Source organism: Rutidosis leptorrhynchoides, unplaced genomic scaffold (genome assembly GCF_046630445.1).
Source record: "Rutidosis leptorrhynchoides isolate AG116_Rl617_1_P2 unplaced genomic scaffold, CSIRO_AGI_Rlap_v1 contig229, whole genome shotgun sequence".
NCBI classification, from domain to species: domain Eukaryota; kingdom Viridiplantae; phylum Streptophyta; class Magnoliopsida; order Asterales; family Asteraceae; genus Rutidosis; species Rutidosis leptorrhynchoides.
In genome coordinates, this window is record NW_027266478.1 from 47,105 (window position 1) to 72,967 (window position 25,863).

Here is a 25,863-nt window from a genome sequence, read left to right on the forward strand (position 1 = left end):
CTTGTATTGTATGGTTTCCAGACATAAACAGTATTATGGTACAACGAGATATACTTACAACATTCATTTGCCTTAACTTTCCTAATTACTTACTTTACAAAACATTCTATTACACTGACTTCCAAGAATGATTCATAAATATGACGAGAAACTCAAAACTTGATTCCTTTCTCTCTCCCACGTTATGTATGCTTCAAGTAAACGGTTCAAGTCCAGAGCACCGTCACAGTCTTTGGTACAGTTTTCTGCATTCTTATATGAGCTTAGCTGGAAGATGATGGTGAATTGAGGATAGTACCGGGTAGAGTCGAAACTACAACAGCATCATCAGTGTAATTGACAAAGCAGAGACTAAATAGTATATCATCCTTTGGTTGATTAGACCTGCCGACAGATAAGAACAAAATAGACAGCTTATCAAAACTTCTCTTTTGACGGGTTCAAACTCATTTTACTCGATGATAATTCAAATACATATCTAAGCGATTTACAGATATGGTAGATTAATGTACAGAGACTCACCATTCTGTGCAGATGCTACCGCAGGAAGAGCAGGAATTCTGATAGCTGCATCACGACAATATAACAAAACCACTCAAAACCTTATTCCAACATAAGCACTAAGACTAGAGACGAATAGTAGTCGATCAATCATTCTATCCCTCTTATGAATTTATTTACAGAGTAGAACTTACTTTTATTGCACGATGAAGCTGGTGCCTGATCCATTGATGGCCATGGGGGCTGCAATGTTGTCATTCAAATCACAAATGAAGCTAAGCCCTGACAACTTGTCAAATGTTGCATCTGAAGGCAAGCTTGGCAGGAGGCATCCCGAATCTATTAGAAAATACAACACACAAGGATTACATTATTACAACCAAAAAAGGTTGAAAGGATAGATGAATCATTGTAATAAAAAGTAACAATTGGCATAAAGCACGAGGATAGAAGAAAGAAAATGCACATATTCCGAATTCATAAACAACGAAATTAAGGATAACCATAGCAATCTAAATTACTAGAATGTTGTTATATACCTTGAGTTCCTCCAGCTTCATTGATCCAGATAGCATACAGAAGCAGCAACCAAAAAAAAAAAAGTATCAGTCGTAGTTTTAACTTTTAAAGATAAAAGGTTAAGAAAGGGAAAAGGAAAAGTAAGTTGGAAAATAGTTAATTTTGCTCAACTAACCTAGTAGGGAGAAACTCTGAAGACTTATATGACACAGAGAATACACATTTCTGGTGACATTCAATTTTTGTAACTTCTTGCCTAGTGATGTTGCACAGTCTAGCGCTTGCAAATTTGTGATAAATTTCTGTCCTTGCAAGTGAGACTTATAGCTTGCCATGGAATTGCAGCAGGCTGTCTGATTACTTATATTATTTCCACAGCTCTTTGCAACATGCTCCATGTCAGGGAATGCTAAAGGGCAAACTGAAGCATATAGAAGAATAAGATAAAGATCAATGAGGTTGGTTGAAGAAACTAGGACCAGAATATAGCAATAACATGAAAATCCATTGAGCATGTTGGTAACAGTTAAAAAATAAGAATTAGCATACATGTAGACGACAAATATGGATAATATTGGTACTATTCATTATAAGATTTCTGCTAAGAATTACCTTTATTAATATTGCAGTTGGATATCCCTCTAAGAACTTCCTTCGCATCAGAAGGATCAAGTTTACTTGCTAGCCATCGGTGGACTATCATTTTACAATCATTAACCCTAGTCGAGGGCTCAGGCAGAATACGTTGCCCACCCACCGTTAAGATTTCAGAAGCTTTCAGTGCAAGTTTGGTTGCAGCTTCTGAAATGGCATTCTGACAAACTTGGTCACAGCATTCTTTCACAGGATCAATCTTTTGGCAGGCATCAAGAAGCTTCGATGTCTCCACTGCATTCTCAAACTCACTGACATTTCTAACCGGACAAGTTGCTTCCGTGAGGTTGGATGAATTAACCGAACATATCCTCCTGAGACTAGCACTAGCACCTTGGCCTACCAAAATTTGGTCGATATCTGAAAGGCAATGCCTTGCAACAGTTCTGTTTATAGCAAGTATGTTGGTGGCTTTACTTGATTGACCAACAAGAATGGCCAAAGTGGCCTCCAACTGAGGACAACACATTACATTAGAAAGCATTGGAGCAAACGGCGAAAAGCAGTCAAGTGAAGTTGTTGTCATTATACTTTCTGCAGCATCGAAATTTAATCTACAGAGACCTGTAAAGAGGAAAGTGTTCCAAAGTGCAGAGTATTATTAACAACAAGAAGAGACGTGGATTTGCTATTCGAACATCAGAATACCATATAAACAAACCTGATAATTTAGGAACAGTAGTATTCGTGAAGGGTACCAATGGTGAGGACGCATTTATAGGAATAAATGGATGAGGAGACCCGCTAGGGGTAATCTGAGGTACCATATCATCTGAACTGATTAAGGAACCATTAGAATAATCCAGTGGATTGGAACAAGCTTCATGCAAACCTGTTAAGATACACACATCCATGGAAAGTCAGGAAAATGACATTGTGCCAGAACCGAATTTTGCAAAAGACTAGCACTCTCTATTTAGATATTTCAGAAACATAGAGACCAATGATAATCATACCAATGATAATCATCAAATTCGATTAGTAGTAATTCGTGTTCTAAAACTATAGAAGCATGGTAGCATACATGAGGTAATCATGAGTGACTATGTAAAAAATGTGACCAAAATCAAGCTAAATGGAAAGGAGGTACTCCTACAGTCCTACTCCGATAACTAGATTAGGGTTTGGTGATAGTAGTACAAATTGAGCTAAAAAGGAATTGAAATTTGTCCCCAAAGGAAGCTAGTAATTCAAAGATCAGTCAATTGAATGAAGCCACAATGCAGATCACACCAAGTAAATTAAAAAGAAGTAAGTTTTTACACTTACATAGAAACAAGAGGAACGCCATTAAAGGAACCATGCTGAGACTGAGCTTGAGAGAGACACCTTCACTCATGGGAAAAAAAAAAACTTGGTAATTCAGTTTAAAAGCGACAGTAGTAGAAGTGGGTAAGTGATTAAACAGAGAAGGAGTAGGAAGGAAAGAGGAATGAATAGTGGAGAGAGAATTAAGTTGTAGAGAAGAAGAAGAAGCCATGAATGAGCTGCATTCTTCAAAGTTCAAACTTGTGGGGTCGAAAAAGCAGACAGATGTAGTAAGCAATAGCTGTAGCTGAGCGAGAGAGAAAAGAGTGCGTGTGTTAATAAGTGTAGAGAGACCGACCCTACAAAAAACAATGTCATTAAAAAGCTCAGAAAAAGGATTTCCAACAGCATTGCACCGGTGAATGTATTAATTGCTCGGAAAGATTGATACTTTACACACTAGACAAGGTCAAAGTTCAATTTTATTATAAATCAGCTACACAGAGACACAGACTAGTACTTATTTTAATCTTGGTTCATTCTTATGCAAAAGAAAAATCATAAAATCCATATCTTTAGATGTGGGGTTGGCTGGTTATGAGGAAGAGGGCTGGGTTGGTGGTTGGTTGGTTGCTCAAATTGTGGTGGATGATTTTTTGAACAAGAATTAATGTTTATCTGCTGCATTTTTTCAATTAACTACATTCAATTTCATAGCTGTACTATTGCTGTTACTATACATCTTATTTTCTCTTAATTCTAATTCTTAATATTCAAAATATTTTTAATTTTTTTTATAGATTAAAGAAATAAATTTTGAAAGTAATAATTTAACAACATAATATTAATAATTATTAATATATGAGTGATGTATGTATAATATTAAAATATATTATATAATTGGTGATGAATAAAATAGGAAAATATGATTTTTTAATCTTAAATTTATAAATTTATATGTATTTTGAGAAAAAAAATATGTCTTTTTAATTTGAGATTAGTAAAATATATTTTATTTTATGGCCATTGCTTAAGCAAACAGCAAGGGAAAAGTTGCTCTTCCATTGAAAACAAGATGCTTATTTTTTTTAATAGTTACAAGTTAGTGCGCGGACTACGCGACTCGAAACCCTGACCTCACTATTTGAGGTGGGAGCACACCACTACTGAGCTATTCTCATATGGGGCCAAGGTGCTTATTATTATTTATTATTATGATGATTATTTTGACTAACTATGAACTTTGACTATGAGTCCAATTTTGGATCAATCCTGAATTGAAACCAAGTCTAATCAAATGCGAGTCCTAATAATCGGTAAATTCTGGTTAGACAAATTTAAGAATGGGTCATAATTGGTTCTAGTGTTTTATTTTTTGTTGAAAAAGAAAAAAATCCATCTAGCTAGAATTAATTTATTTAATATATAAATATTAAAAATATTTAAAAAACATATATTTAATTGAACCGATTCATGCCAACAACTCGAATCTAGTTGGGCCCAAATTCTGTCTAATGGGCCTAAAATGGTCATGTAATCAGACAAAAACCTTGTTTCAAGCCCAGTGGAGAGGAACTGGTCTGGTCTGAACTTGACTAGGCCAACAAGACCTGCTCACGGGCCATTTTGGTCTGTTCTGATTCAATAAACCGACGGTTCAGGGACATATTTTCAATGATCCAAACAGATTCTTTGACGGACCGCTTCGATGAACCTGAGTTAAGAAGGTTACAGATAGTTTCGGTTCGTAAAAATTTAAACCGCACATGAAACCATTGACATAGATTCGATTTAGGACCCGTTCAGTATCCGCTCATAATCCCTGATGAAAACCAGTTCTGAGCCGGTTTATTGAACCGTTCCAAAATTGATCAATTGGATTCTAAATTTAACAGTGTCGGTTCCGATTCAGGGTTCGAATCGGTTCACGAGCAGGTCCAAGACTACACATGGATTGGTGATTGTGTTCTTAACTTTCAAATACACTGCTCTTGGTCAATTTGTTAGCGCCTAATTTTCCTTTTATTCAATCCGATTATGCCACGTGTACAATCACTAATTATTATTACCGCAAACTCTGTACTGTCTTCATCCAATATTTGACACAACATTATCAAATGGCTTAATATACCCTTAGCTTGTCTTGAAAATTTCCATTCCTACCATTTCCTTACATTAGCTCTAGACACTATTAGTGTAAAAAGCAGTCACGTTACTAAGATTGCGGAGCTACTTCTAACTTCATAATAGGAAAGAAAATTTTGAATCTGAAACGGTGACCGGAAAATGGTTGAGCCGTTAACGACCGATCAAGAGGAGGAGCAACAGTCACTATTGAAACCAACACCAATAATGGCGACGTCTCGTGGCGGCTTAACTTGATGGGTTTCAACAATTATCTAATGAACACAGAGATAAAGTTTCTACTAGCAGTCTCCATGACTGTCTTGGTGGGGTTTTAGGTAAAAAACAATGGCTTTGGAAATCTTGATTTGGTCTGTTTCTTTGCATCTTTGATTTCGTTTGTTTGTTCTCGGCTGATAATATTCCCATCTCTTTGTTGAAAAACTATAATTCCTTTTTGATGTTTAGGTTTACTTTTTCTAAAGTTGTGTTGAGATTTATTATGCACCATTGAAAAATATTCCTGCTTACTGTTGTCAGATTGATATGAATAGCCATAGAGACAGTTGTGGTGGGTTTTGAGTTTTGACAGCTTTGTTGTTTATGCTTATCTGTTGATGAATTTTCATGTTTTCGGTTTGCTTTCGCTAAGTTGTGTTGAGATTTAAACATGCACCATTGAGAACTTACTGATCTGATAATATTCCTGACTAAGACATAGAGTGTTGTCGGCTTGCAGCTCTGTTATATATGCGTGCGTATATGTTGATGAATTTTTCATATTTTGATATACAATTACTTCAAGCACTCTGATCACTGTCTTTTAAATTTTGGTTTTGAAGTCGGTTCAAGCACAGAGAGTTATAACAAGTAAAGTTTCTCGATTTCAAGGAAAAATTTCTGCTTGCTTCCCTGGTTTTATACTATCTGTCAAACTGTTTTGTCCCTTGATTTACATCTGGCTCTGGAATCTGTTTGTATCTTCAGAGGTTCAGATGATGTTCTCTCTAAAACTTGACCTTTTTAATGCTCTATGAAAATTTACTCCGTTGCTGTTTTTGAAATCTTGTTATATTCTCATCTTCATGTTATTTTGCAATCCTATGGAGTTTAGTTTTAATTTCTTTTAAGATAATGACAGCCTTTGTTTTTAAGAATTATAATTCTACTAAAAAATCTTTTAATTTTCTTAAATGAAAAATAGAAGAAAAAAGTCGCATGTGGAATTTCGATTCGCTGCAATTGGACCAACGCAATGTAGTTATTCTTATCGTCTTATAGATTATTGCCCAGGCCCAGAAGATAACGTGGCTGAGTACTATCAGCAGCAGGTTGAAATGCTGGAGGGTTTTAATGAAATGGATGCCTTAACTGAGCGAGGATTTGTTCCTGGATTGTCAAAGGTTTGAATAATATTCTTATGTCTTGACTCGTGAATTGTTTATCAGTATGAGTGTGCAGTTTAAGACCAGCTGATATTGATGTTTGCTTAATATTGTAGGAAGAACAGGAAAAGCTGGCCAGAAGTGAGACCATGGCCATAAGGATATCTAATGTCGCAAACATGATTCTATTTGTTGCCAAAGTCTATGCATCCGTCAGAAGCGGCTCATTAGCCATCATTGCATCAACTCTTGACTCTCTTCTGGATCTCTTATCTGGCTTCATCCTCTGGTTTACTGCATTTTCGATGCAAGACGCCAACCCATATCAGTATCCCATCGGCAAGAAGCGGATGCAGCCGCTGGTCAGTCCTTTTTTTCCTACCTAACTTGGCTATTTTGTTTTTACATCTGTTTCTGTGTGTTATTTGTGCAATATGCATTCAATTTCCGAAGATTTATGCAGTACCCAGTCAATTTTATTCTTTTGCCTCATTTATTTTGTTTGATTTTGATCCTTTATCAATGAAGCCATCTGTAGATTGTCTAATATTTTTCTGCGCGCAAGCGCAACATTGTCTCGAAGTCAAAGGTTGCTAATGTTCAGACCATTTCCTTCTTTTTTCAGGGAATTCTTGTCTTTGCTTCCGTCATGGCAACTTTGGGTCTGCAAATAATTTTGAATCATTGCGTACACTGTTCTCTGCTGTAAAAAACTATAGTTCAGCACCCTCACTCCTGTTGTCGTAATTGGATGTCCTGACAAGAATCTCACGTTTTTGTAAAAATATTTGTGCTAGGATATGAGTTTGACCTCAGCAAAGAGCAGGAGCAGTGGGTTGTTGGCATAATGCTGTCAGTAACAATGGTAAAGCTGGCACTGGTTTTCTATTGTCGAACGTTTACTAATGAAATTGTCAAAGCTTATGCACAAGACCACTTTTCGATGTCATCACCAATATCATTGGGCTTATTGCGGCACTTCTTGCCAACTACTTTGATGATTGGATGGACCCTGTCGGAGCTATCATTGTGAGTAGAATTTTCCATCTTTCCCCTTTTTATGTACTGTTTGTAGCTGTTAACAGGAATTTATATGCAGTTGGCCCTGTACACCATCCGCACGTGGTCTGTCACAGTCTTGGAAAACGTAACTCACTCGTGGGGAAGTCAGCTACTCCTGAATTCTTACAGAAGCTGACATACCTTTGCTGGAATCATCACAAGGCTATACGTCAAATTGATACTGTACGAGCTTATACATTTGGATCACATTACTTTGTCGAAGTCGACATTGTGTTGCCGTCAGACATGCCCTTGCAAGAGGCTCACGACATTGGGGAATCGTTGCAGGAGAAGCTTGAGCTTTTGCCGGAAATTGAGCGAGCTTTCGTTCATCTTGATTATGAGTACACCCACAAACCTGAGCACGCTCATGCACGCTAGAAGAACCTATTTCCATATCTTATGTAGTCAGTCCCAAATTTTTCCGTTATAGCCACCTTTGAAATTTCGTTTATTGCTTTTTGGAAGACTTAGTACTGTGGACCGTAGGATAGGTTATGAAATTGTTTCTCTGTTTTGTAACAGACCGGATCTATATAAGAAAATGTTAAATGAGAATGGAATCTTATTTTCAACATGCTTTTATCTTGTAATTTTTTTTACATTTAGTGGTATGGTGAAAAAGGGTTGATCGAGTGAGGTGTATTGTTTGACTATGTTTAGAATAACTTCACTGGATAACAGACAGCTGCTTATATTTGATTTGACAAGATTAAATTAGATATTACTCTCGTTTTTTAAGGTATTGACACACAAAACAAGATAACAATGCTAATGCAACATATTTTGATCAAAATTAAGTATGAAAGTTGTCCTTATTGAGACAAAATAAAAAGTTTAAAAAATCATGTTTTGAGAGACGGAAGGAATAAATAAAAAGATTTCATCTTTATTGGACTCAAAAGCTACCAAAATTGGATTTCTCTAAAAACTACAAAGTGCATTTTAACTTGCAAGAGCAGAAAGAAAAAAAGGAACTACATTGAACAATCTACTTTGCTACTCTTGTTTTACATTCGATGAAGAAGTCCCAGCTCTGCCCATTGTTAAGCAAATCTTTATGGTCTAGCAAGACTTGCTTCTCACGCAATAGATCAAATCCCTCAAGTCTTCGTGCTTCCTTCACTTCTTTGCCTGTTCAAGTTTAATTATGAATATGTCTCAAACACTATACATCGAAACAAAACGAAAGTTAAAAGTAAAAACTGAACAGACAAGGAAATTTTGGATATTCCTATTAGATTCTCATTTTATGTCAGATGAGCTCTACCACCATTATCTTTCTATTCTTATTTACAATTGTGGTCCATTTGCAGTGGGAACAATTGAGAACCAGAAAAGTACAAACAAAAAGCGATTTTTTTTGGTGTCTAAATCAGATTCTGAGATTGATTTGTAGGACTCACTTGTGAATATAGAAAGGTGCCAAAAATTGCAATGGCAGCTCCTAGGGCATTGATTGGTTGGACAGGAGTATGGAAGATGATGATCGAGGAAACTATGACGGATATCCCGCTTCATTGTGTTTTCCAATGCTAAATGTTAAGGGAGAGATCTGATCAAGAGACATATATGAAACTTGATTGTATAAGTGATAGAACACACTCTGAGCCACCACCCACCTGATACAGTAAAGAAAAAAGAAAGCGGAACAAAGGAAACCATCAGCATCAAGATGTTTAGAAAACAAAACAGACAAACATTGAATTTCATACGTAAATGTCGAAATCGTCATACTTTTCATAATATAGTAGTTTCTTACCATACGAAATTGGGTCCAATTTGGGAGAGAGCTTTGTTCCAGCCAGCAGTCCACAGCTGAGGTCCCTCTATAGCAATTGCGAAGGGAATGAGAATCAAAAGAGACATCATCGAAAGACAAGCATAGTAATTCATCCCACTAACTGACTGCCCTTTCATTCCTTTCTTTGAGAAAATGTTTCGGAACACGAATGCTAAGTTTGATATCATTGCCCCAACAAATCCTACACACAGATCAACCACAATAAGAACTCAGTTCAACAACAATGAAGACACTTGAGTGGAAGTAAAACTGAATTATGATTCTTACCGGTCATGTTGAAATTGAGCTCAGTGGCAGCAGAGAGAGCACAGCCTCCGATAATCGGCACGAGAGACAAGTAAACGGGAAGAGGAAATGCCTCGCCTAATAGAAACCTTTGAACCAAGACACTGAAAGCTGGCTCACTGCTCTTAATGATGTGTGTAAATGAAACTGCTACCTTTGACATACTTACTGTAGCAGCCACGTGGCCGATTGTATGAGCCACAGCAACCTACATTCTCACACGAAATTTTATTGATTCAAATTACAAGAACAAGAAAACAGAACTGCAAAATGATACAAATCTCAATCTATCAACAAAGTTTATAAACACTCATTTCAAAAAAATTGAAACAAATGGTCTTTGAATTTACCGGGAATAGAGTCTTCCAGAACCCGGAATCGGTTTTAGGGGCATCAGCAATTCTCGTAGCCCAAGAGACCAACATCATAAGAGAGCCACAAGCAAGACATAGGGTTGAAGTGAGCCAAGGGTAAGGAAAAACATTCAACACCTTCTTATTATAGATGTTGAAAACCACATTCAGAGCCCACCATGTAGCAAAATAAATCCCAATTTTTATTTTACTAGCAGCCTCACACTGAGAATGCAAGTTAACGTCCAAAGGCTGTGATCTGTCAGCCTCATACGCATTGCACTTAACTCCATCTCTTTTTGCCGTCAAAAGTTTCAAACTTCCAACCATGGCGATATGAAGCGGCTTTTGAGATGAAATAGAGAGGCCGTCAACATTATTCAGCTGATTTCTGATAATGGGTAATGCGTAGAATTGCGTTTTGAGAGATGGTCTTGTCTTAAACAAGAAATCAGTGGGTGGAGAGAGAAAAGAAGTTGTGTGCTTCATTGAAGAGATCATTTTGAGCTAGACTGGCGTGAGAATGGAAAAACGCCAATCTGGGAAATGGAGAAGATGGTTTTGAGAGAAGGGGGTTTGGAAATGTGAGAGGAATTTATAGAAAGGAGTGATGATGTGCTATAAAAATGTCGGTTTTTTCGGTGTGTAAATTGCGATCTCTGATTGTTTCTGTTGTGAAGGAAGAAGAAGAAGAGAGCTGCTGATTTGTTCATTTTCGCGGTTAACACGGTGATTACAAATCTCTAACCATTAAATTTAATTACACGTGTAATTATTTCTTAATTAGTATTTCCTAGGAATGTGCCTTAAGAAAATTATTTTCTAAATTTGCCCCCCAAGTTTTAATGTTTGCCTCAATGAACCCTCTTATTTTTCAGTTATCTCAGTTAAGCTTTAATTTTTCATCAAATTAGACCCTGCGGTTAACTTCTTGCTGAGCTATTGAATACTGCTAGACTGCTAGTCAAATGTATACACGTTTATTTCAGAAAATTCAACGGAACCGTCTAATCCTGGGAAAAAAATGAAAACGTTGAAGATGATGACGGAGGAACGATGAGATCCTAAGGGCTAGTTGAGATGAATAAAATGTTGGGGGGCAAATGATGGGTTTACGAGATTACCAAATATGCAAGATTTTTCTTTTCTCTCTCCAAATAATGCTAGATTTTACAAGTTCTTCTGATTCTGATTTTTGATTTTCACTTAAAATTGTAACGGACTCGGTCAGCTATATAACGACTTTAGTTACAGTCTCTCTTACAATAATCATGTGCGTTTTGTCTAATTCCATCATATTCTGAGCTTAAGATTAATGGTTAGAACTTAGAATCTAACTGTAAATATTGCTCAATACAGCAGTAAAATAATAGAGTAAGTTTTAATCGAGAAAGGTTTTTAGGTAGAAACTTACTACTTTAGACATGACGATTAACTTTCGACACCCATGCATGGTCACCAATCGCACATAGACAAATATATCCACTCTCGCAAATCTCTATACTTCAATGTGAGGCATGATTTTTGGTCTTATTATTTTATGGACTCATTGAACTCATTGTACTTTGTGACGTTTTTAAAACACCACAAAATACAATGAGTTTAAGAAATCCACATTTAGATGAGTCCATTTAGCATAGCCGATACTTCAATTACATTATCTTTTATTCTACTGTCGCAAGAATATTGTTTGCTCCCAATGAAATTCATAATTCATTCATTTCCAAATTCCAACAATATAAGATTAAGATTGGTGTAATAATTCATTTCCTGCAAAACTCACCCCGCTAATTTCCTGCGAACCAAACATTAAAAGACAACATGTTGAGTTAGCTCAATTGTCTGTCTCTGCAAATAATCGTTACTCATCAAAGGGGCCCTTGAATTATTACTTATGAGCATAATTTCTTTTTATATCGGGACAGGGCGACAAATTTTTCAATGAATCCAATGGAAAAACCACATGGGAATGCAAAATAAAAGAATTGCCTTGTAATTGTATTTAAAATCCATTCCCGGAGAAAAGGGGGTGTCAAAGTTTTGATTTTTACCGTCAATTCAAGCAAAGCTGCAATTTTTATAAATAAGCATGTGTTGTAACTAGGGATGGGTGATAGATTATGAGTCATGTTAGCAAAACTTAAATGAAGGCATGCCATAACTTAAATCAAGGATCTAGATCCAAATCTGAAAGTTTTCATACAAAAAAGTGTGTGAAACTAGCACATTTGCAACAAGCAAACTACTTATATATCTCTGCTTCGTCTAAAACAATTGCCTTCTTCAGCAAATGCTGCATCACGAATAACTCTTCCTCTTCTCCTTTAAATTCTCGAACTTTAAGGGTCTTGAGATGTGATAAGAAACTTGTAATCTCTGGAGGAAGTGTCCAATCAAATTCATTGGGCTGGCTGATTCCCTGAAGGTTATCACAGTAACATGATTGATCAAGCATGGAAGCAGCTAAAACACAGAGCAATCAAAATAAAAATAAAAACTTTTATTTACCTCGGTAAGAATGAGAGTTTCAACACATGGACAACTCTGTAGAAAACTTTTATTTACTCATTTTTTCCTTTTCTTATTGGGCCAATCAAATTCTTTAGGCCCATGTACAATTAGCTATCGAGTCCCAGACTGCCTGGCCCACCTCTCAGCTTCAAATTCGCATTTCTGCTCCAATTATTTTATTTATTTTTTATTAATTTTTTAAAATAGCTCCAATTCTTTTATGTTTGTTTAAATATGCTAAATTTAATTTAATTAATTTATTTTATTTTATTTCTTCTTGCTTTATGTCTGCTCTGATTATGTATCTTATTATGTCAGCTTACATTTTCGAGACATGAAAATAAACTATAATTGTAATAAATATATTTAATTAGTGGTAGTTTGTGTACCGATTTTAAACATTAATTTAGAATTGTATTTTTAGTACTGTATTTAATATCTGAGACTACGAACATACAGAGTTGTGTAGGTGTATCATACAATAATTCAACAAACGTCGGAAACCCTACATCGACAATTAAGTTGACAGGCATTTATCCATATCAACCACCCTATTGGACAATGGATGAAGGCACCAAAAACTGGACGTATAAGAATTGGATCGAGTTGGCCAAATTACAGTATATTTTAATTTGGTTTTCAATTAAAACATTTTTTTAGGAGAATCAACAATCAATTGAATGAATATATATGTATATATATGTGCCTCCAACTTATGTAAATTGAAAAAGATCGAGGAATAATTATTTCAAATTAATTAGTTTCAACTATTCATTTGCTTCAGTATTGTATAAAATCTAAAATTTTCTTTCAAAAAAAGAAAAACTACAATTTTAAATTGGACTGTTATTAAAAGTAGGCCAGGTTTCAATTTTTATAAAATGAAACTGTTAATTATTTTCTCCGTCTCAAAATACATGACGTAGTACATAAAAAAAAGTCATGTATTTTATAGTTGGAGAATCACTATGCTTTTGAGTCCATAATGGTTGGTCTAGTAGCAGCGTACAACAACTAACAATCAAGGTTAAGTGAGGTTAATTACTGCTAGTTGTTATTACTATTATTAGTACTGTGCTTAGTTAGCTTCCAATCTCATTATTGATGGGCAAGACTTACGTACGCTTCTTTACGTACGCTACGTACGCTTCTCTGCTTTAAACAGTTGTACTGTTGGTCAAACGTACAACCGTTTAAAGCAGAGAAGCGTACGTAGCGTACGTAAGGAAGCGTACCTAAGTTTTTTCCATTATTGATTGTACCTTCCAATCTCATGCTGTCAAGCCTGCAAAAGTAAAATCTAAGCGCTAGCTTGAGTAATTTCAAAAAAAAAGCGCTGGCTTGAGTAATTAAACCACAGTACGTTGAATCATCCGAATGTACGTTGGATATGGAGTAATTAAGGGTTCGTTTGGATTGAAGGATGGAGGAGTGGATAGGATTCACGAATCCGGTTAAAGCTCATTGATAAACCTCTATCAAATGAGCAGAGGAAGAGCAGCATGCCAATTGCCAAAAATGATCGATAACTAAGAACAACTCATTGTTAATTAAAACTACAAAAACATTTAATACATATATATAGTCCACATTTAAACGGTTGATCCAACTAATTACTGACTCTCTAAATTAAAAAAAAAAAAAAAAAAAAAAAAAAGTTACATCTCTTGCAGGAATTACTCTATCCCTAACACTGAGTTAATGGGAAAAAGTTACTACATTAATTAAATTAACCAACTAACTAATTAACAATAAGATTACTACTTAATTATATAGCTAGGCATTGTTTGGCAAGTCAATACCCGAACCTGTCTTTCCTTCACAAGCACGCCACAGTTGCTCGAGGATATATAATATATAGGTGCGTTCTTCACTTTTCAATTCCTCCCGATGCTACCCTTTTAGTAGTAATACGCTCTTTTATGATGAAGCTAATTAGGCAGGGGTATCTTGATCATATAACAGCAGCCTTGATTCTCTCAACGGTACACTTGATCAAGCTGTTAACAGTGGCGACGGAGCCTAGAGAAAGTTTAGCAGTCGGCACTGAGTCGATGAGAATTTGGAATGCAACGGTCAGTAGAGAACCGCCGGAACCGACTTGATCTATTTGTTGATCATGGAGTAATAATCCTGATGATCCATTATTATTATTAGGTGGTGCCCCGTCGGGGAGTATAGCAAAACCTGATGGCAAAAGTGCAACGTAATCAGGGTCGCCTCCGCTTAACACCACGTTCATCGCAACAATATCTACCGGGGCATAGATCACGTATGACCCTGTCGAATCGGTACAACTCTCTTGTAGGATTAGCATGTTGCTTTGATTTGAATTTGAGCTCTGCAAACATACATTAATATTATTATTAAATATACATATCATGAGTAATGCAGAGCAAGGAATTAATTCTTCATGAACTATTCCCTCGGTCCATCAATAATCGACGCAATACATTGAAATTTAGATGTATTAAGACAAATGAATGTCCGGATACATTCAATTATCAATGGACGAAAAAAAATGCGTCAATTATTTGTGGACGAAGTGAGTAATAAACTTACGTTTACACGAAGCAGAGAAACGCAATTCCCTGGATCACGGCCGTTAGCTATGTGAGCCATTTCTTGTACTAGACCATTGTTTGACAGTATATCCCACTACAAAATTAAAGCCATGTATAATTAAATCCAAACTGCAAAATGAGTATTGTCCAAAAACAGAACACACATATATATAGTTGACTTGTAGTTGTACCTCACTCCGGGAATTTTCATCACGAAGGAAATCAAAAACCTTCTTGGGTGGAACAGGAATCCAGAAAGAAGTAGCAGCACTGAGCACAATTCCTGGAGGCCTGCCTGGATCATCCATACTTTTCCTTGTCATCACCCTGACATCATCAGAGCCCGTCGCTGATAGTGTGGTCCAAGCGTGTGCAGTCGACGCTCCGACACCTGTGCAGAAACTGGTCACCATCCTTTCAGCTAGCTTCAGCATACTCTTCCTTCCTTCTGGGCATGTTATTACTACGAAACAACAATAACAACAACTTAATCTTTAATATACTGCTCCCTTCTTCGTCCCATCTTAGTTGTCGATATAAACATATTTTTACATACCGTAAAGGTCCCCAGCTGGAATGTTATTGGCCATAGAACTTGCTAGCCTTTCACATTGTCGGTCTAATGTGGCTACCCATCGTTTTGCTCCGAAAGCAAGTCCTGAAGCAACTAATGGCTTGTATATATTGTGAACAGATCTGTCATCAGCTTCAACATGTTCCACCCAAGTAACCTATATATACATGAATATTCAAGTTATTGATTCATAATCATTAAACAATTGAAATAATTAAGGCTAGCGCTAGGAATATTTATATATATATATATATATGTACCTTTGAGTATCCATTGGGAAGTTCTTGGATCAAACAGCCAGATGGCCTTCTTCGGCTCTTTGAAACTAAGCTAGGGGTCAAATTGTCCAAAGAAACATCAACCACTGCCCAAATACCATCACTGTGTTTCTTGCAATACCTTACAAAGTAATTCTCACGAGTTGGAACAAGTGGTGATGGGAGCTGGAACTCTGCTGTCATCTGAAAATTAAGATTGAATCATTCCTTGCTTTACAAGCTAACTTCAATATTGGGGCAAATTTACAAGCATATATTAGGCATAATATATGTAATTAAATCTTTAATTACCACTTGCAAGGCTCCATTGTAGTTCCCTGCTACGCCAGTTGATAGAACTTCAAGGGTCATAGCTCTTGATACAATGCCACAGAACACTCTTGACCATTGATTCTGAAAAACAAACATATACAGATAAGTCATATAATTAATAGTTTGTAAATATATATATATATATGTGTGTATATATATCATTAACTTGAAATAGACTAGCAAGGCTTGCAATATGATGTGAAATCTTACCACATCCATGAGTATCTCAACAAGAGTCATGTGATTCATGATGACAAGAGCGGATTCCCTTGAAGCTTCAGATCTTAGCCCTAGAGGCTTCGGTTCGATTCTTCTAGGGAAGGTTCTGGCATATTCATCTTCACTTAGGATCACCTGGTCATCAGTAGTTGTAGAACTGGAAATGTTATTCTCTCCGGTTGAAACCAACAAGGGTTCTCCAGCTTGTGCCATTTTGAAAAGCTCTTCCATAGCTGAAACAGCTAGTTCCACGATCATAGGCTTATCGGCCTCAGTAGGCCCTGAGACAGATCTCAGAAGGTCTCCGGCTCCATAGGCGTTCATTTCACCTACCAAGCCAGTTGAGTTTGCTCTGAAATTTCTGGATCCGAGCTGATCGAGTGAACGAGAAGGTAGATGATGAGCAAGTGAAGACAAGGACTTGCCGGCATATTTAGAAGAAGTGGTAGATATCCTATCAATCTATCACACAAAATGTTAATTATAGAGAATATCCAATTAGTTATTTAAATATTTTGGGATTTAATATCAGTGTACCTCTTCTTTAAGTCGAGCATTTTCGATCCGAAGATGTTGTTCATCAAAAGACATTTCACCAAGAGCAGCTGGTCCTCCACAATTTGGGCAGGAAGCATTCTTAAGAGCTTCCTTGTACCTGTTGTTTTCTGCTCGGAGTTTCTCATTCTCAGCCTTCAATATTTGGTTCTCACTCCTTTCATGCTGAGCCTGAATAATTAAACAACACAAACATCAGGGTCAAAAATTTATTTATTACTACACTTAAAATAATTAATAAAAACAAAAAATCCATCAATATTTAACTTGAAATTAATGTGCTTTCTTTACAATGATTACAATTTCAAATAACTGAGTAGGTAATTAATGAAGCTGTTCCAATAGCTTGATGACATTCAACTGAGGTAGATTTAGATTTATTCCAAAATGACCTACATGTATATATATGGTACAGTATACTTATGAATGTTTTTTGTGGGGGGTTAAAAATCCTATATGGATATATACTCACTCACAATCTATAGGGAAATAAATTCTCATGGGCGTATTTTATTGCCTAATATCTATACATCAAAGAAGAATTACCTTGATTTGTGTACGCTTATTTTGGAACCAAAATTTGATTTGTAAGGGCTCTAACCCTAGCTCACGGCCGAGTTCCTTCCTTTGCTTATCATCCGGATGGGGGCATTCCTTGAAAAAACTGAGATAAACCAAAAGGGTTCTTATTAATAACTCTTTATTATACAATATATCAATATTAAAATTAATAAATACACATTTAAAGTTGAAAGATCCAAGAAATATATGTATCTTACGCTTCCATCTCTTGAATTTGGTGCTGGGTATGGCGTTGGTGACGCTTCTTTTTAGGGTGTTTGTTGGGATCTTGATCATCACCGCCGGATAGGACATCGATGTTTTCAGTGCCGGATTTCGTCTCGTAATATTCTTCATCTCTCATCAGCTCCCCAAATTGATCATTGTCTGAGTCTCTACCCATACTGAACATATTTTGAGGACTATCAAAAATGTTTGGCTGAAACATGTTTCTTAATATCCTGATTAATTAGTTAAGACTGTTCTTATTCTAGTAATAGATTTTACTGTCTATGGCTACTTCCGTTCCTAAAAAGACAGAAAAAAAAAACAATGCAGCTCATTAGTATAAAAACATGATGAAAAAATTGTTTTTTAAAAAATAAAATAAACCCAAATTGTTTTAAAAAATTGAATTCAGCTCAGATGGAAATTTTATCTCTATTTTTTACTTTGATGTGTCTCTCTCGCTGAGTAAAAAGGGTAACTAAGAGAAATGCAACTGTCACGTCTGATCTCATTAATAAGTCGAAGTTTATTAGGGTATTAACACTGGATATGCAGAATGACAATATGTTTAATTATATATACCTAGATTTATCAGGGAGGTGACCACTTGGAATCTTTTGACATGGAGTAATAACATTTCAGTGAACCTCAAAACCCTAGCCAGCAATATATACTCTTTTTATTTTATATTTCTTCTGGAAAGATGCTCTTTTTGCAACCGGTGTTAATGGGAGTTTACTAAGTAAAAGTACACTATTAAGTAATGTTATGGGTTCTAACAAAAAGTCTATAAGCATATTTCTCTCGAGTTAAGTGCCAAAACAAAACGATTGTATTAGAAAATGGGAAAAAAAAGGGTTGACTAAATGAGAATGCATATGCCTTTCTTGACAAATTAATTTCAACACCTTTTTAAGAATGAATGTAACGCCTAACGAAGATCACGCAAGCTGTCTTCTTCTTCTTCTCCCCCTCTTCCCATTCTTTAAATATATTTCTGCAAAATAATAAGATTAAAAAGGAAAAAACGTGCACGACAAAAAGTAAGTACATATATTCAAAGAGCTCTCAAAATGAATTAAGGAGATGGAGTTTTTTCTGTGTTTGAAATAAAACTTACATCAAATTAACCCTATTGAAGTTGTTAAATAAAGAGGTGAAACAAACAAGTTAACGTCTACCTATAATACCAATTGGGTTTTAAATTTAAGTGGTTTCTCTTCAGAGGAACTTTGAAAAGAGAGAGTGATGGTAGGGAGGAAATGAGCAGGTGGAGAGAGGAATTGGCAGATGGTGAAGAGAGTAATTAATTTCATATAGCTTGCTACAGGGGAAGAGTATTGAGATTTGAGAAGATACAAAAGCATTTATGAAGGTTTGTGAGCAGTTAATGCACTATGTGTTAATATGAGAGAGAAGGATGATATATATATAATATTATATATTTCTTTCATTTTAAAATAATTGATGTTTTAAATTTTGGTGGCATGTATAATTAATAGATGTAATGAAAATATTTATTTTAAAATAAAATACTTGTTAAATTATGTATTGTTCAATTTAAATTTTTTTTTCTTTGAAAAAATATTATTAATCAACCTAATTAATTATAAGTATCACTAAAACTCAAAACATCAACTATATTTTAAAATGGAAATAATATCATACATAGCTATAGCTAGCTCTGTTTGAACTTCGAATTTCTACTATTTTTTTTTATACGTTGAATTTCTACTACCTTTGCTACAGCTGTAGAGCATATATTCAATCTTTTTAGCACTGATTATTTAGTTGACTTTATTCAATTTAACAATTCGCTATTTGAAGCATCTGTCTGGTATAACGTGATAAACGAATTTACTTTTCGATAAATTCATTGTAAAATTTGTTGTCTATTAAATTATTAATAGCGTCTATATATTTCATTGGATAAGTTCAACGAGTCTGAATAGAAAAATGAGTAAAAAAATCAGGTGTCATTGTATATATATCAAGATATTACTTAAAAAAATTATTTCTTTCGTTCTAAATTAGATGTTAATTTAGAGGATTTCATATAAATCAATAAAATATGTTTTTTAGTTGATTTTTCAATATAATTGTGATTGTATGCATTAAAAAATCTTGATGGGAATATATGGATGAAGATGGTAAAATTGGTGAGGGAGAATACATGGGGAGATGAGGGTGAAGATGATAAAAGTAGTGAGTGTATAATGGAAAAATATAATTAATATTTCTTAAATTTGTCAAAATTTGCATCTATTTTGAGACAAAAAATTATGTTCATATTAACATTTAATTTGGGACGGAAGGAATATTTTATTAGGATATGTGTGCATTTCTATGATCCTAATTTTGGTTTGATTAATGATGTAAATGTAATTACTTTTAGACCGGAGATATTATAGATTAAGAATTAAAATCAAACTTCTCTAGAGGAACGTGCTTGATGAAAAATCACAAGCGTCCTGTGTCGTAGAAATATAGAAATTTATTATGAAGTGATTAATAAGAACTATAGGCATGTTAACTAAAAAAAAAAAAAAAGAACTGTAGGCATGTTTGTTAAAAAAGAATATATGATATGATCCCGATGAATATGCGTTACATTTCAACAAATTAATGTAGTAGTTAAACTTTGATTTTACCTATTACACATTTTAACTCATATTTAAATGTCTCTGACAATGTAGGCTGATCTTCTCGTTCGTTGGCAGTTGGCGAATTACTGACCTGACCGATAAATTCTATCCAATTAAGAAAAGTTGGCATTGGGAAGAGCCTAGCTTACACCATATACAGTATATCTATCAAGTTCAACAATGATATTTTGATGGAGGAGATCACCAAAGATTCAGAAAGTAACAATATCAAAACTTCAACACTGATAGGATGATTTTGTATGTATAATGTTTTCATGATGCTTGTATACATTTGACTATGTTTTGTTTTTAAGACTCCCGATAATTCTTCCGCGTAAAGAATGATATTATTGATAATTGTACCAACGGTTATTTATTAAGCTATTTATTAAGCTAGAGTTTTATATGGAGATTATTAAAAATTGACTCGATTCGAATAAATCATTTTATTTATAATAAAATTTCAACTTTTTTTTTATAATAATTAAAAGATATTAAAAAAATAAAACCGTTTATATATATAATATTTAAATTTATTTTCAGTGTGTGCAACTCTAAATTTCAATCCAATTAGAAAATATATTCATGAAAACTAATGTTTATAATGAGCAGGACGATGAAACTTTTACGAGAATATTATAATCAATTAGCAACTCTAAATTGCATTCGTTATTTTGCATGATGTACTTCGATCATACTTTTTATTACTGTGTGAAGATCAATATCATCAATTTACTAGGGGGGTAAAAAAACATAGGATAAGAGTTATTGCGAAGTTAATTGTCCGTTTGAAAAGTTTACTTTTGTGCAGTTGATTAGTTGACCCTAATTACTTCTCGTCTAAATTCTCGTAAGTGCGTAATGATGCAAAGCCTTTTTTATCTGAACATAGCAATTGCTGACCTTACTTACCTCCCACATCTAGCCACAAACGAGGAAGTATCACCATGACTGCTGTTAATTGTACTGAAGAAAGTAGCTTCAGTTTTATTCAATGAATCAATCGAATACAAATGAAACCATATTTATAGTATACAGTACAGTAATAGAAATTGAATTGAAAATTATCAATACAAGAAGAATAGCGATATGAAGAAGAGACCAACTAGGAGGAGTTTTCTATAGAAGAGTCAAGTTGAATGTTGACTTTAGCATTATCTCTAACAAGTGCGATTAAAGATCACCTAGAAACATCCAAAAACTGTCCTCATCCGTCGACAACTACTATACATGCAATATTTCAATTTATATATAACTGCATCAATCTCAAAAGTACGTACATGATGATGATGATGCTTTTGAATTATACACAAAGATTCATGAATTAAGGATACAATTAATACTTGATCATCATTACGTAATACTAATAAGCGATATTGGTGAATAAAGTGCATGTACGTATATGACTATGTTATCCTAATTCTAATTTCAGACTTTCATTGTAATTCACTCCTTGAGAATGATATTTTCTGATAATTCAACAGTTTTACTTAATTTAGAGGGTTAGGGTTTTATTATGAAAATGCTCAAATTTAAATATATATTTTGAAATGGCGGCAATGTATATTTTGATATATCATAATTCAAAAAGGGCGACTACAAAAAATAATTCAAAAAGGGTGCTACTAATTATAAGTACTCGATTAAGTAAGGTATAAATCATTACTCGCTCCATTGAAATTGAGAGGTGCATACATTTAATACGGCAATTTATTAATTAACCAATATTCTAATTGCAAGGAAACCCTTGAATTTCAAGTTTCATTTAATCGACTCCTTTCCTTTTCTTTGTACCCTCTTATATCGAAACATTAAACGATTATATATCCTTATGCACGTAAATATTAATAGCTTTCGCCGTTAAACGTGTACATTTTAACAAATAAACGACTGACACGTGTATATTATCTATGGCTTCATCAATAATTAAATTGCTCTGAATAGTTGAGGTTAGTTTTGGCCATATATACATGGTAAGATGATCTGGTTATAAATGAATCAGTCCAAGAGTATTACTATCCTTGACTAAATGTCAATTGCAATATTTTTCTCTCACACTTGCGACAAGTGGGCCGGGCTTACACCAATGTATCGCAATCATCTTGTTTACAGCCATAAATTATCACTCGCTATCAAAAGATCTATATTGTCGTCGTCATCCAACATACATATCCGTACGACGTGAAGAGACAAATGAAATTATTTGCATTTACACCAGCTAGCTAGATTTGTATATAGTTTGACCGTTGCATCAAGGGGAAAAAAAAAAGATTTTCATCAAAAAAAAAAAAGGGGGAAAAAAGATTTATAGTTTGACCTTGAATTTCTTAATCTAACTGACATATAAACTTCAAAATTTGTAATTCCACACTGCCCTAATTGGATTTAAGTGATTTTGTTCCATTTCCTTAACAATACTAATATAGTCAATCAAGACAGGGTTTTCATATTGCATATCAAGAAGTTTAATGATCGAATTTCGTTGAAAGGAAAAAAAAAATGGAAACCACTACATCGATATTAAAATATATCGATATTAAAATATATGATGTTTAACAATTTTATATGCATTCAAATGAATTTATATCTAATGAAGACTATTTATTAAATATGTATTTATTTGGACAAAACTAAAAATACAAATAATCTTATATTTTAAGACGTGAAATAATTTTTTATTAATGTCTTTCGAAATTTCTGAATAATGCAACGCCACTTTAACTGCTACGATTTCAATAAAAAAAAAAAAAAACTGCTACTAGATGCATTAATAAAATTATATACGATCGATATTCGTATATACATCGAAATTCGAAATTGCATTTCCAATGATTCATCATCAATACTACGTTTCAGAAAAGAAAAATAAAATAAAATTCACCCCGTCCCCGTTCCCTTAAACTTTAGTGCTCTTTAGTTTTAAACTATGGGAAAGTATTAGTTAGGATTTTATAAATACACACCGTCCCCTTAAACTATAGTAAACATAGCAATTGGACACTTGAACTATCAAAACTGTCATCTGGCCACTTAATCTATGGTTCCATCTAGCATTCGGGTCGGGTCCGTTAGTTTGTGCTTACGTATCAATAAAGGCTCCGTTAACTAGAAAATTTATAGTCTAATCGATCATGTAATTAATAACATTATGTGGCCCCTTTATCTATAGCAAAAATAACATCTAGGCACTTGAACTATTTGGGTCCGATCCGTTAGGTTGTGCTGATAATAAAGTCTTATAAGGCGCCAGCTGATGTTCGCTGAGATGGCTAACTATATATTGGGCGGGCCTACTCTTCGAACAAATAGAAGTTAGGGATCAAATTGTCAAAAAAGTTAAACTGTGGACACCAAACTTCATCTCCTTTCTCTAGAATTGGACTCAGAATCTCAGATATTTGCAACATTATTTAGACAGGCCACATGATGTTACATAAACAGATACTGAAAATAAATAATGTGGTGCGGCTGGTGCCTCTTGGTTCGAGTGAAGTGTCTCGATTTATGGAGAAAATGGGAGCACTATTTTTTTAGTCTGTTGCACGTCTGACCGGAAATATATTAATCAATCCAATTCGTATTAGTACTCTTTTTTAAAATTTAATTATATATGCTTATAGTCATTACTCTTAATCCTCTAATTGTTGAAAATATTATCAGAAAAAGTAGAAGAAATTTGAGAAAATTTAAAACATTTGTAGAATATTACTCCCTCATCCTCTTCAAATATCGCGTAATATTTAATTTGATTTGATTATTTGAGTGTCGATAGTTTTATAAAAATATTACATATTTTAACTTATTTTTCCTGTCGTATCCTCCATTTATAAAAAAATTTATAGTTTAATCGATCATATAATTAATAAAGGCACACATAAGTCATTATTTCAATCAATTAATTAACCATTTTTTTAATATTTACGATTTTTATTACGCAACATTTGAAATTGACAGGTGGGAGGGAGTAAGTAAATCCAATGATCGACTTTTGTACATAATCAAATTTCGATTGCGAACAGAAGGATCAAATTAAACATTGTGTGAAAACGATGAACAATTTGCACATTTACTAATTCAGTTAATCTTTATTACAGAACCCAATTCGAGAATTACATTTACTTGTTCAGGAAACAAATTAAGGAAGGACCCGCAAATGAATTGAAATGTCCTTATTGTTTTTTTCTTTTTCTGTTAGCTAGTTATAATACAAATGTTTGAAAATGTGTTAAATACATACCTACTATTGATACGTAATCATCACGGATATAAAATTAAATTCGTATTGTCTGTTTCAAATGGACAAGGATCGATCGATGTTGTATATATAATGTAGTTTCCAGCCTGATTTCCTGTCATTGTAATTGGGACCGCCGGAATCTGTATAATAATAAACAAAAATTTATTACTATTAGATAGGTATTACTATAATTATTACAATTGAATGATAAACATTTTTAAAAATTTAAGCCAACAAGAATTTCGTTGATATGTTTCCTGTATGCTATTCACGTACATTAGCTAAACCGAATGAACATATTTAAGCATGCATATAAAATATCCATAAAGTGGCCCCTTCGATTTTATTTCTCAATGTGTAACCCTAGCTAGCCGTTGAAGAATGCTTTTTTTGAAGAGAGGAGTGAAGAATGCTTGATCCTGCTATTTTTGTTTCTTTGAATGGTACGTAGAATGTTTAATTAGAGAAAGGTATCTTTAAAAAAAATAGAGAAAGGAATATTATTTGGTTAAATACTACTGCTTACGTCCCAAATTAGATACAAATATTTGAATTTTTCATAGATTAAGAAAATAAAAATGAAAATAGTAACTTGACAAACATAACCTTAATTTTCATTAGTATATGAGTGATGTATGTACAATGCTAAACTGTGTTTGAAAAAATTGGTAGTCAACCTAATTTTGACCATTTTTTTATGTGAGACCCGTCTATTACTTGTCCAAAAAAATTACTCAAATGCGTTCTACGTATGTTGTAGATGAATGTGGTATAATCACTTATAAAATTCTACTTTAAAATGAATTAAAATTATATGTTGACATAATTATTTAATGCATATATAAAATATAAAATATGCATAATTTATGGTGGTGGATAAAATGGGAAGAACGTGCTTTTTTTATCTTAAAATTGTCAAATATACATGTATTTGAGATAAAAAAATATGTCCAAATTTACATTTAATTTGAGGCTGGTGGAATAATATTTTCTCGTAAAAGGATTATTAGATGTGGCAGAGCCACATGCTATTTAAGGAATTTAATGAACCCATTTAATTTTTAATTTTTTTTTATATTTGAACTCATAAGGCTAGCATCTAGCTCATCGTTAATTAGGGTTCATGCCAGCGTGCTAATTTCTATCAATGATGTTTCTAGTAATTAATACTTCAACCTATGCAACATTAATGATGCTTTTACATGCATGTTAATTAATAACTAGAGAGAATGGAATGTACTTAT

At 34.0% G+C, this 25,863-nt stretch overlaps 4 protein-coding genes across 4 annotated transcripts; 1 reads left to right on the top strand and 3 right to left on the bottom strand.

The window, feature by feature from the left end:
* Positions 1-313: 313 nt before the first annotated feature.
* LOC139882113 (uncharacterized GPI-anchored protein At1g61900-like) lies at positions 314-3,154 on the bottom strand. Its single transcript, XM_071866485.1, is given in 9 exon segments — positions 314-384; positions 523-567; positions 696-741; positions 743-840; positions 1,041-1,049; positions 1,196-1,441; positions 1,633-2,238; positions 2,336-2,506; positions 2,944-3,154. Coding segments are annotated over 9 exon segments (1,503 nt in total).
* A 2,054-nt stretch (positions 3,155-5,208) lies between these two features.
* On the top strand, positions 5,209-7,874 carry LOC139882118 (metal tolerance protein 11-like). Its single transcript, XM_071866489.1, is given in 11 exon segments — positions 5,209-5,241; positions 5,244-5,312; positions 5,315-5,384; positions 6,340-6,449; positions 6,548-6,793; positions 7,057-7,105; positions 7,108-7,149; positions 7,229-7,366; positions 7,369-7,460; positions 7,531-7,576; positions 7,579-7,874. Coding segments are annotated over 11 exon segments (1,191 nt in total).
* On the bottom strand, positions 7,685-17,957 carry LOC139882117 (homeobox-leucine zipper protein PROTODERMAL FACTOR 2-like). Its single transcript, XM_071866488.1, has 11 exons — positions 17,728-17,957; positions 17,495-17,612; positions 16,931-17,119; positions 16,385-16,855; positions 16,154-16,255; positions 15,845-16,045; positions 15,567-15,741; positions 15,202-15,473; positions 15,009-15,104; positions 14,405-14,787; positions 7,685-7,703 (listed from the first exon to the last, which is right to left on the bottom strand). Exons 1-11 carry the CDS (start codon positions 17,955-17,957, stop codon positions 7,685-7,687), a joined length of 2,256 nt encoding a protein of 751 aa, XP_071722589.1.
* LOC139882119 (glucose-6-phosphate/phosphate translocator 2, chloroplastic-like) lies at positions 8,864-10,436 on the bottom strand. The gene is given in 5 exon segments (XM_071866490.1): positions 8,864-9,004; positions 9,007-9,115; positions 9,256-9,478; positions 9,565-9,790; positions 9,933-10,436. Coding segments are annotated over 5 exon segments (1,203 nt in total).
* Positions 17,958-25,863: the final 7,906 nt, after the last annotated feature.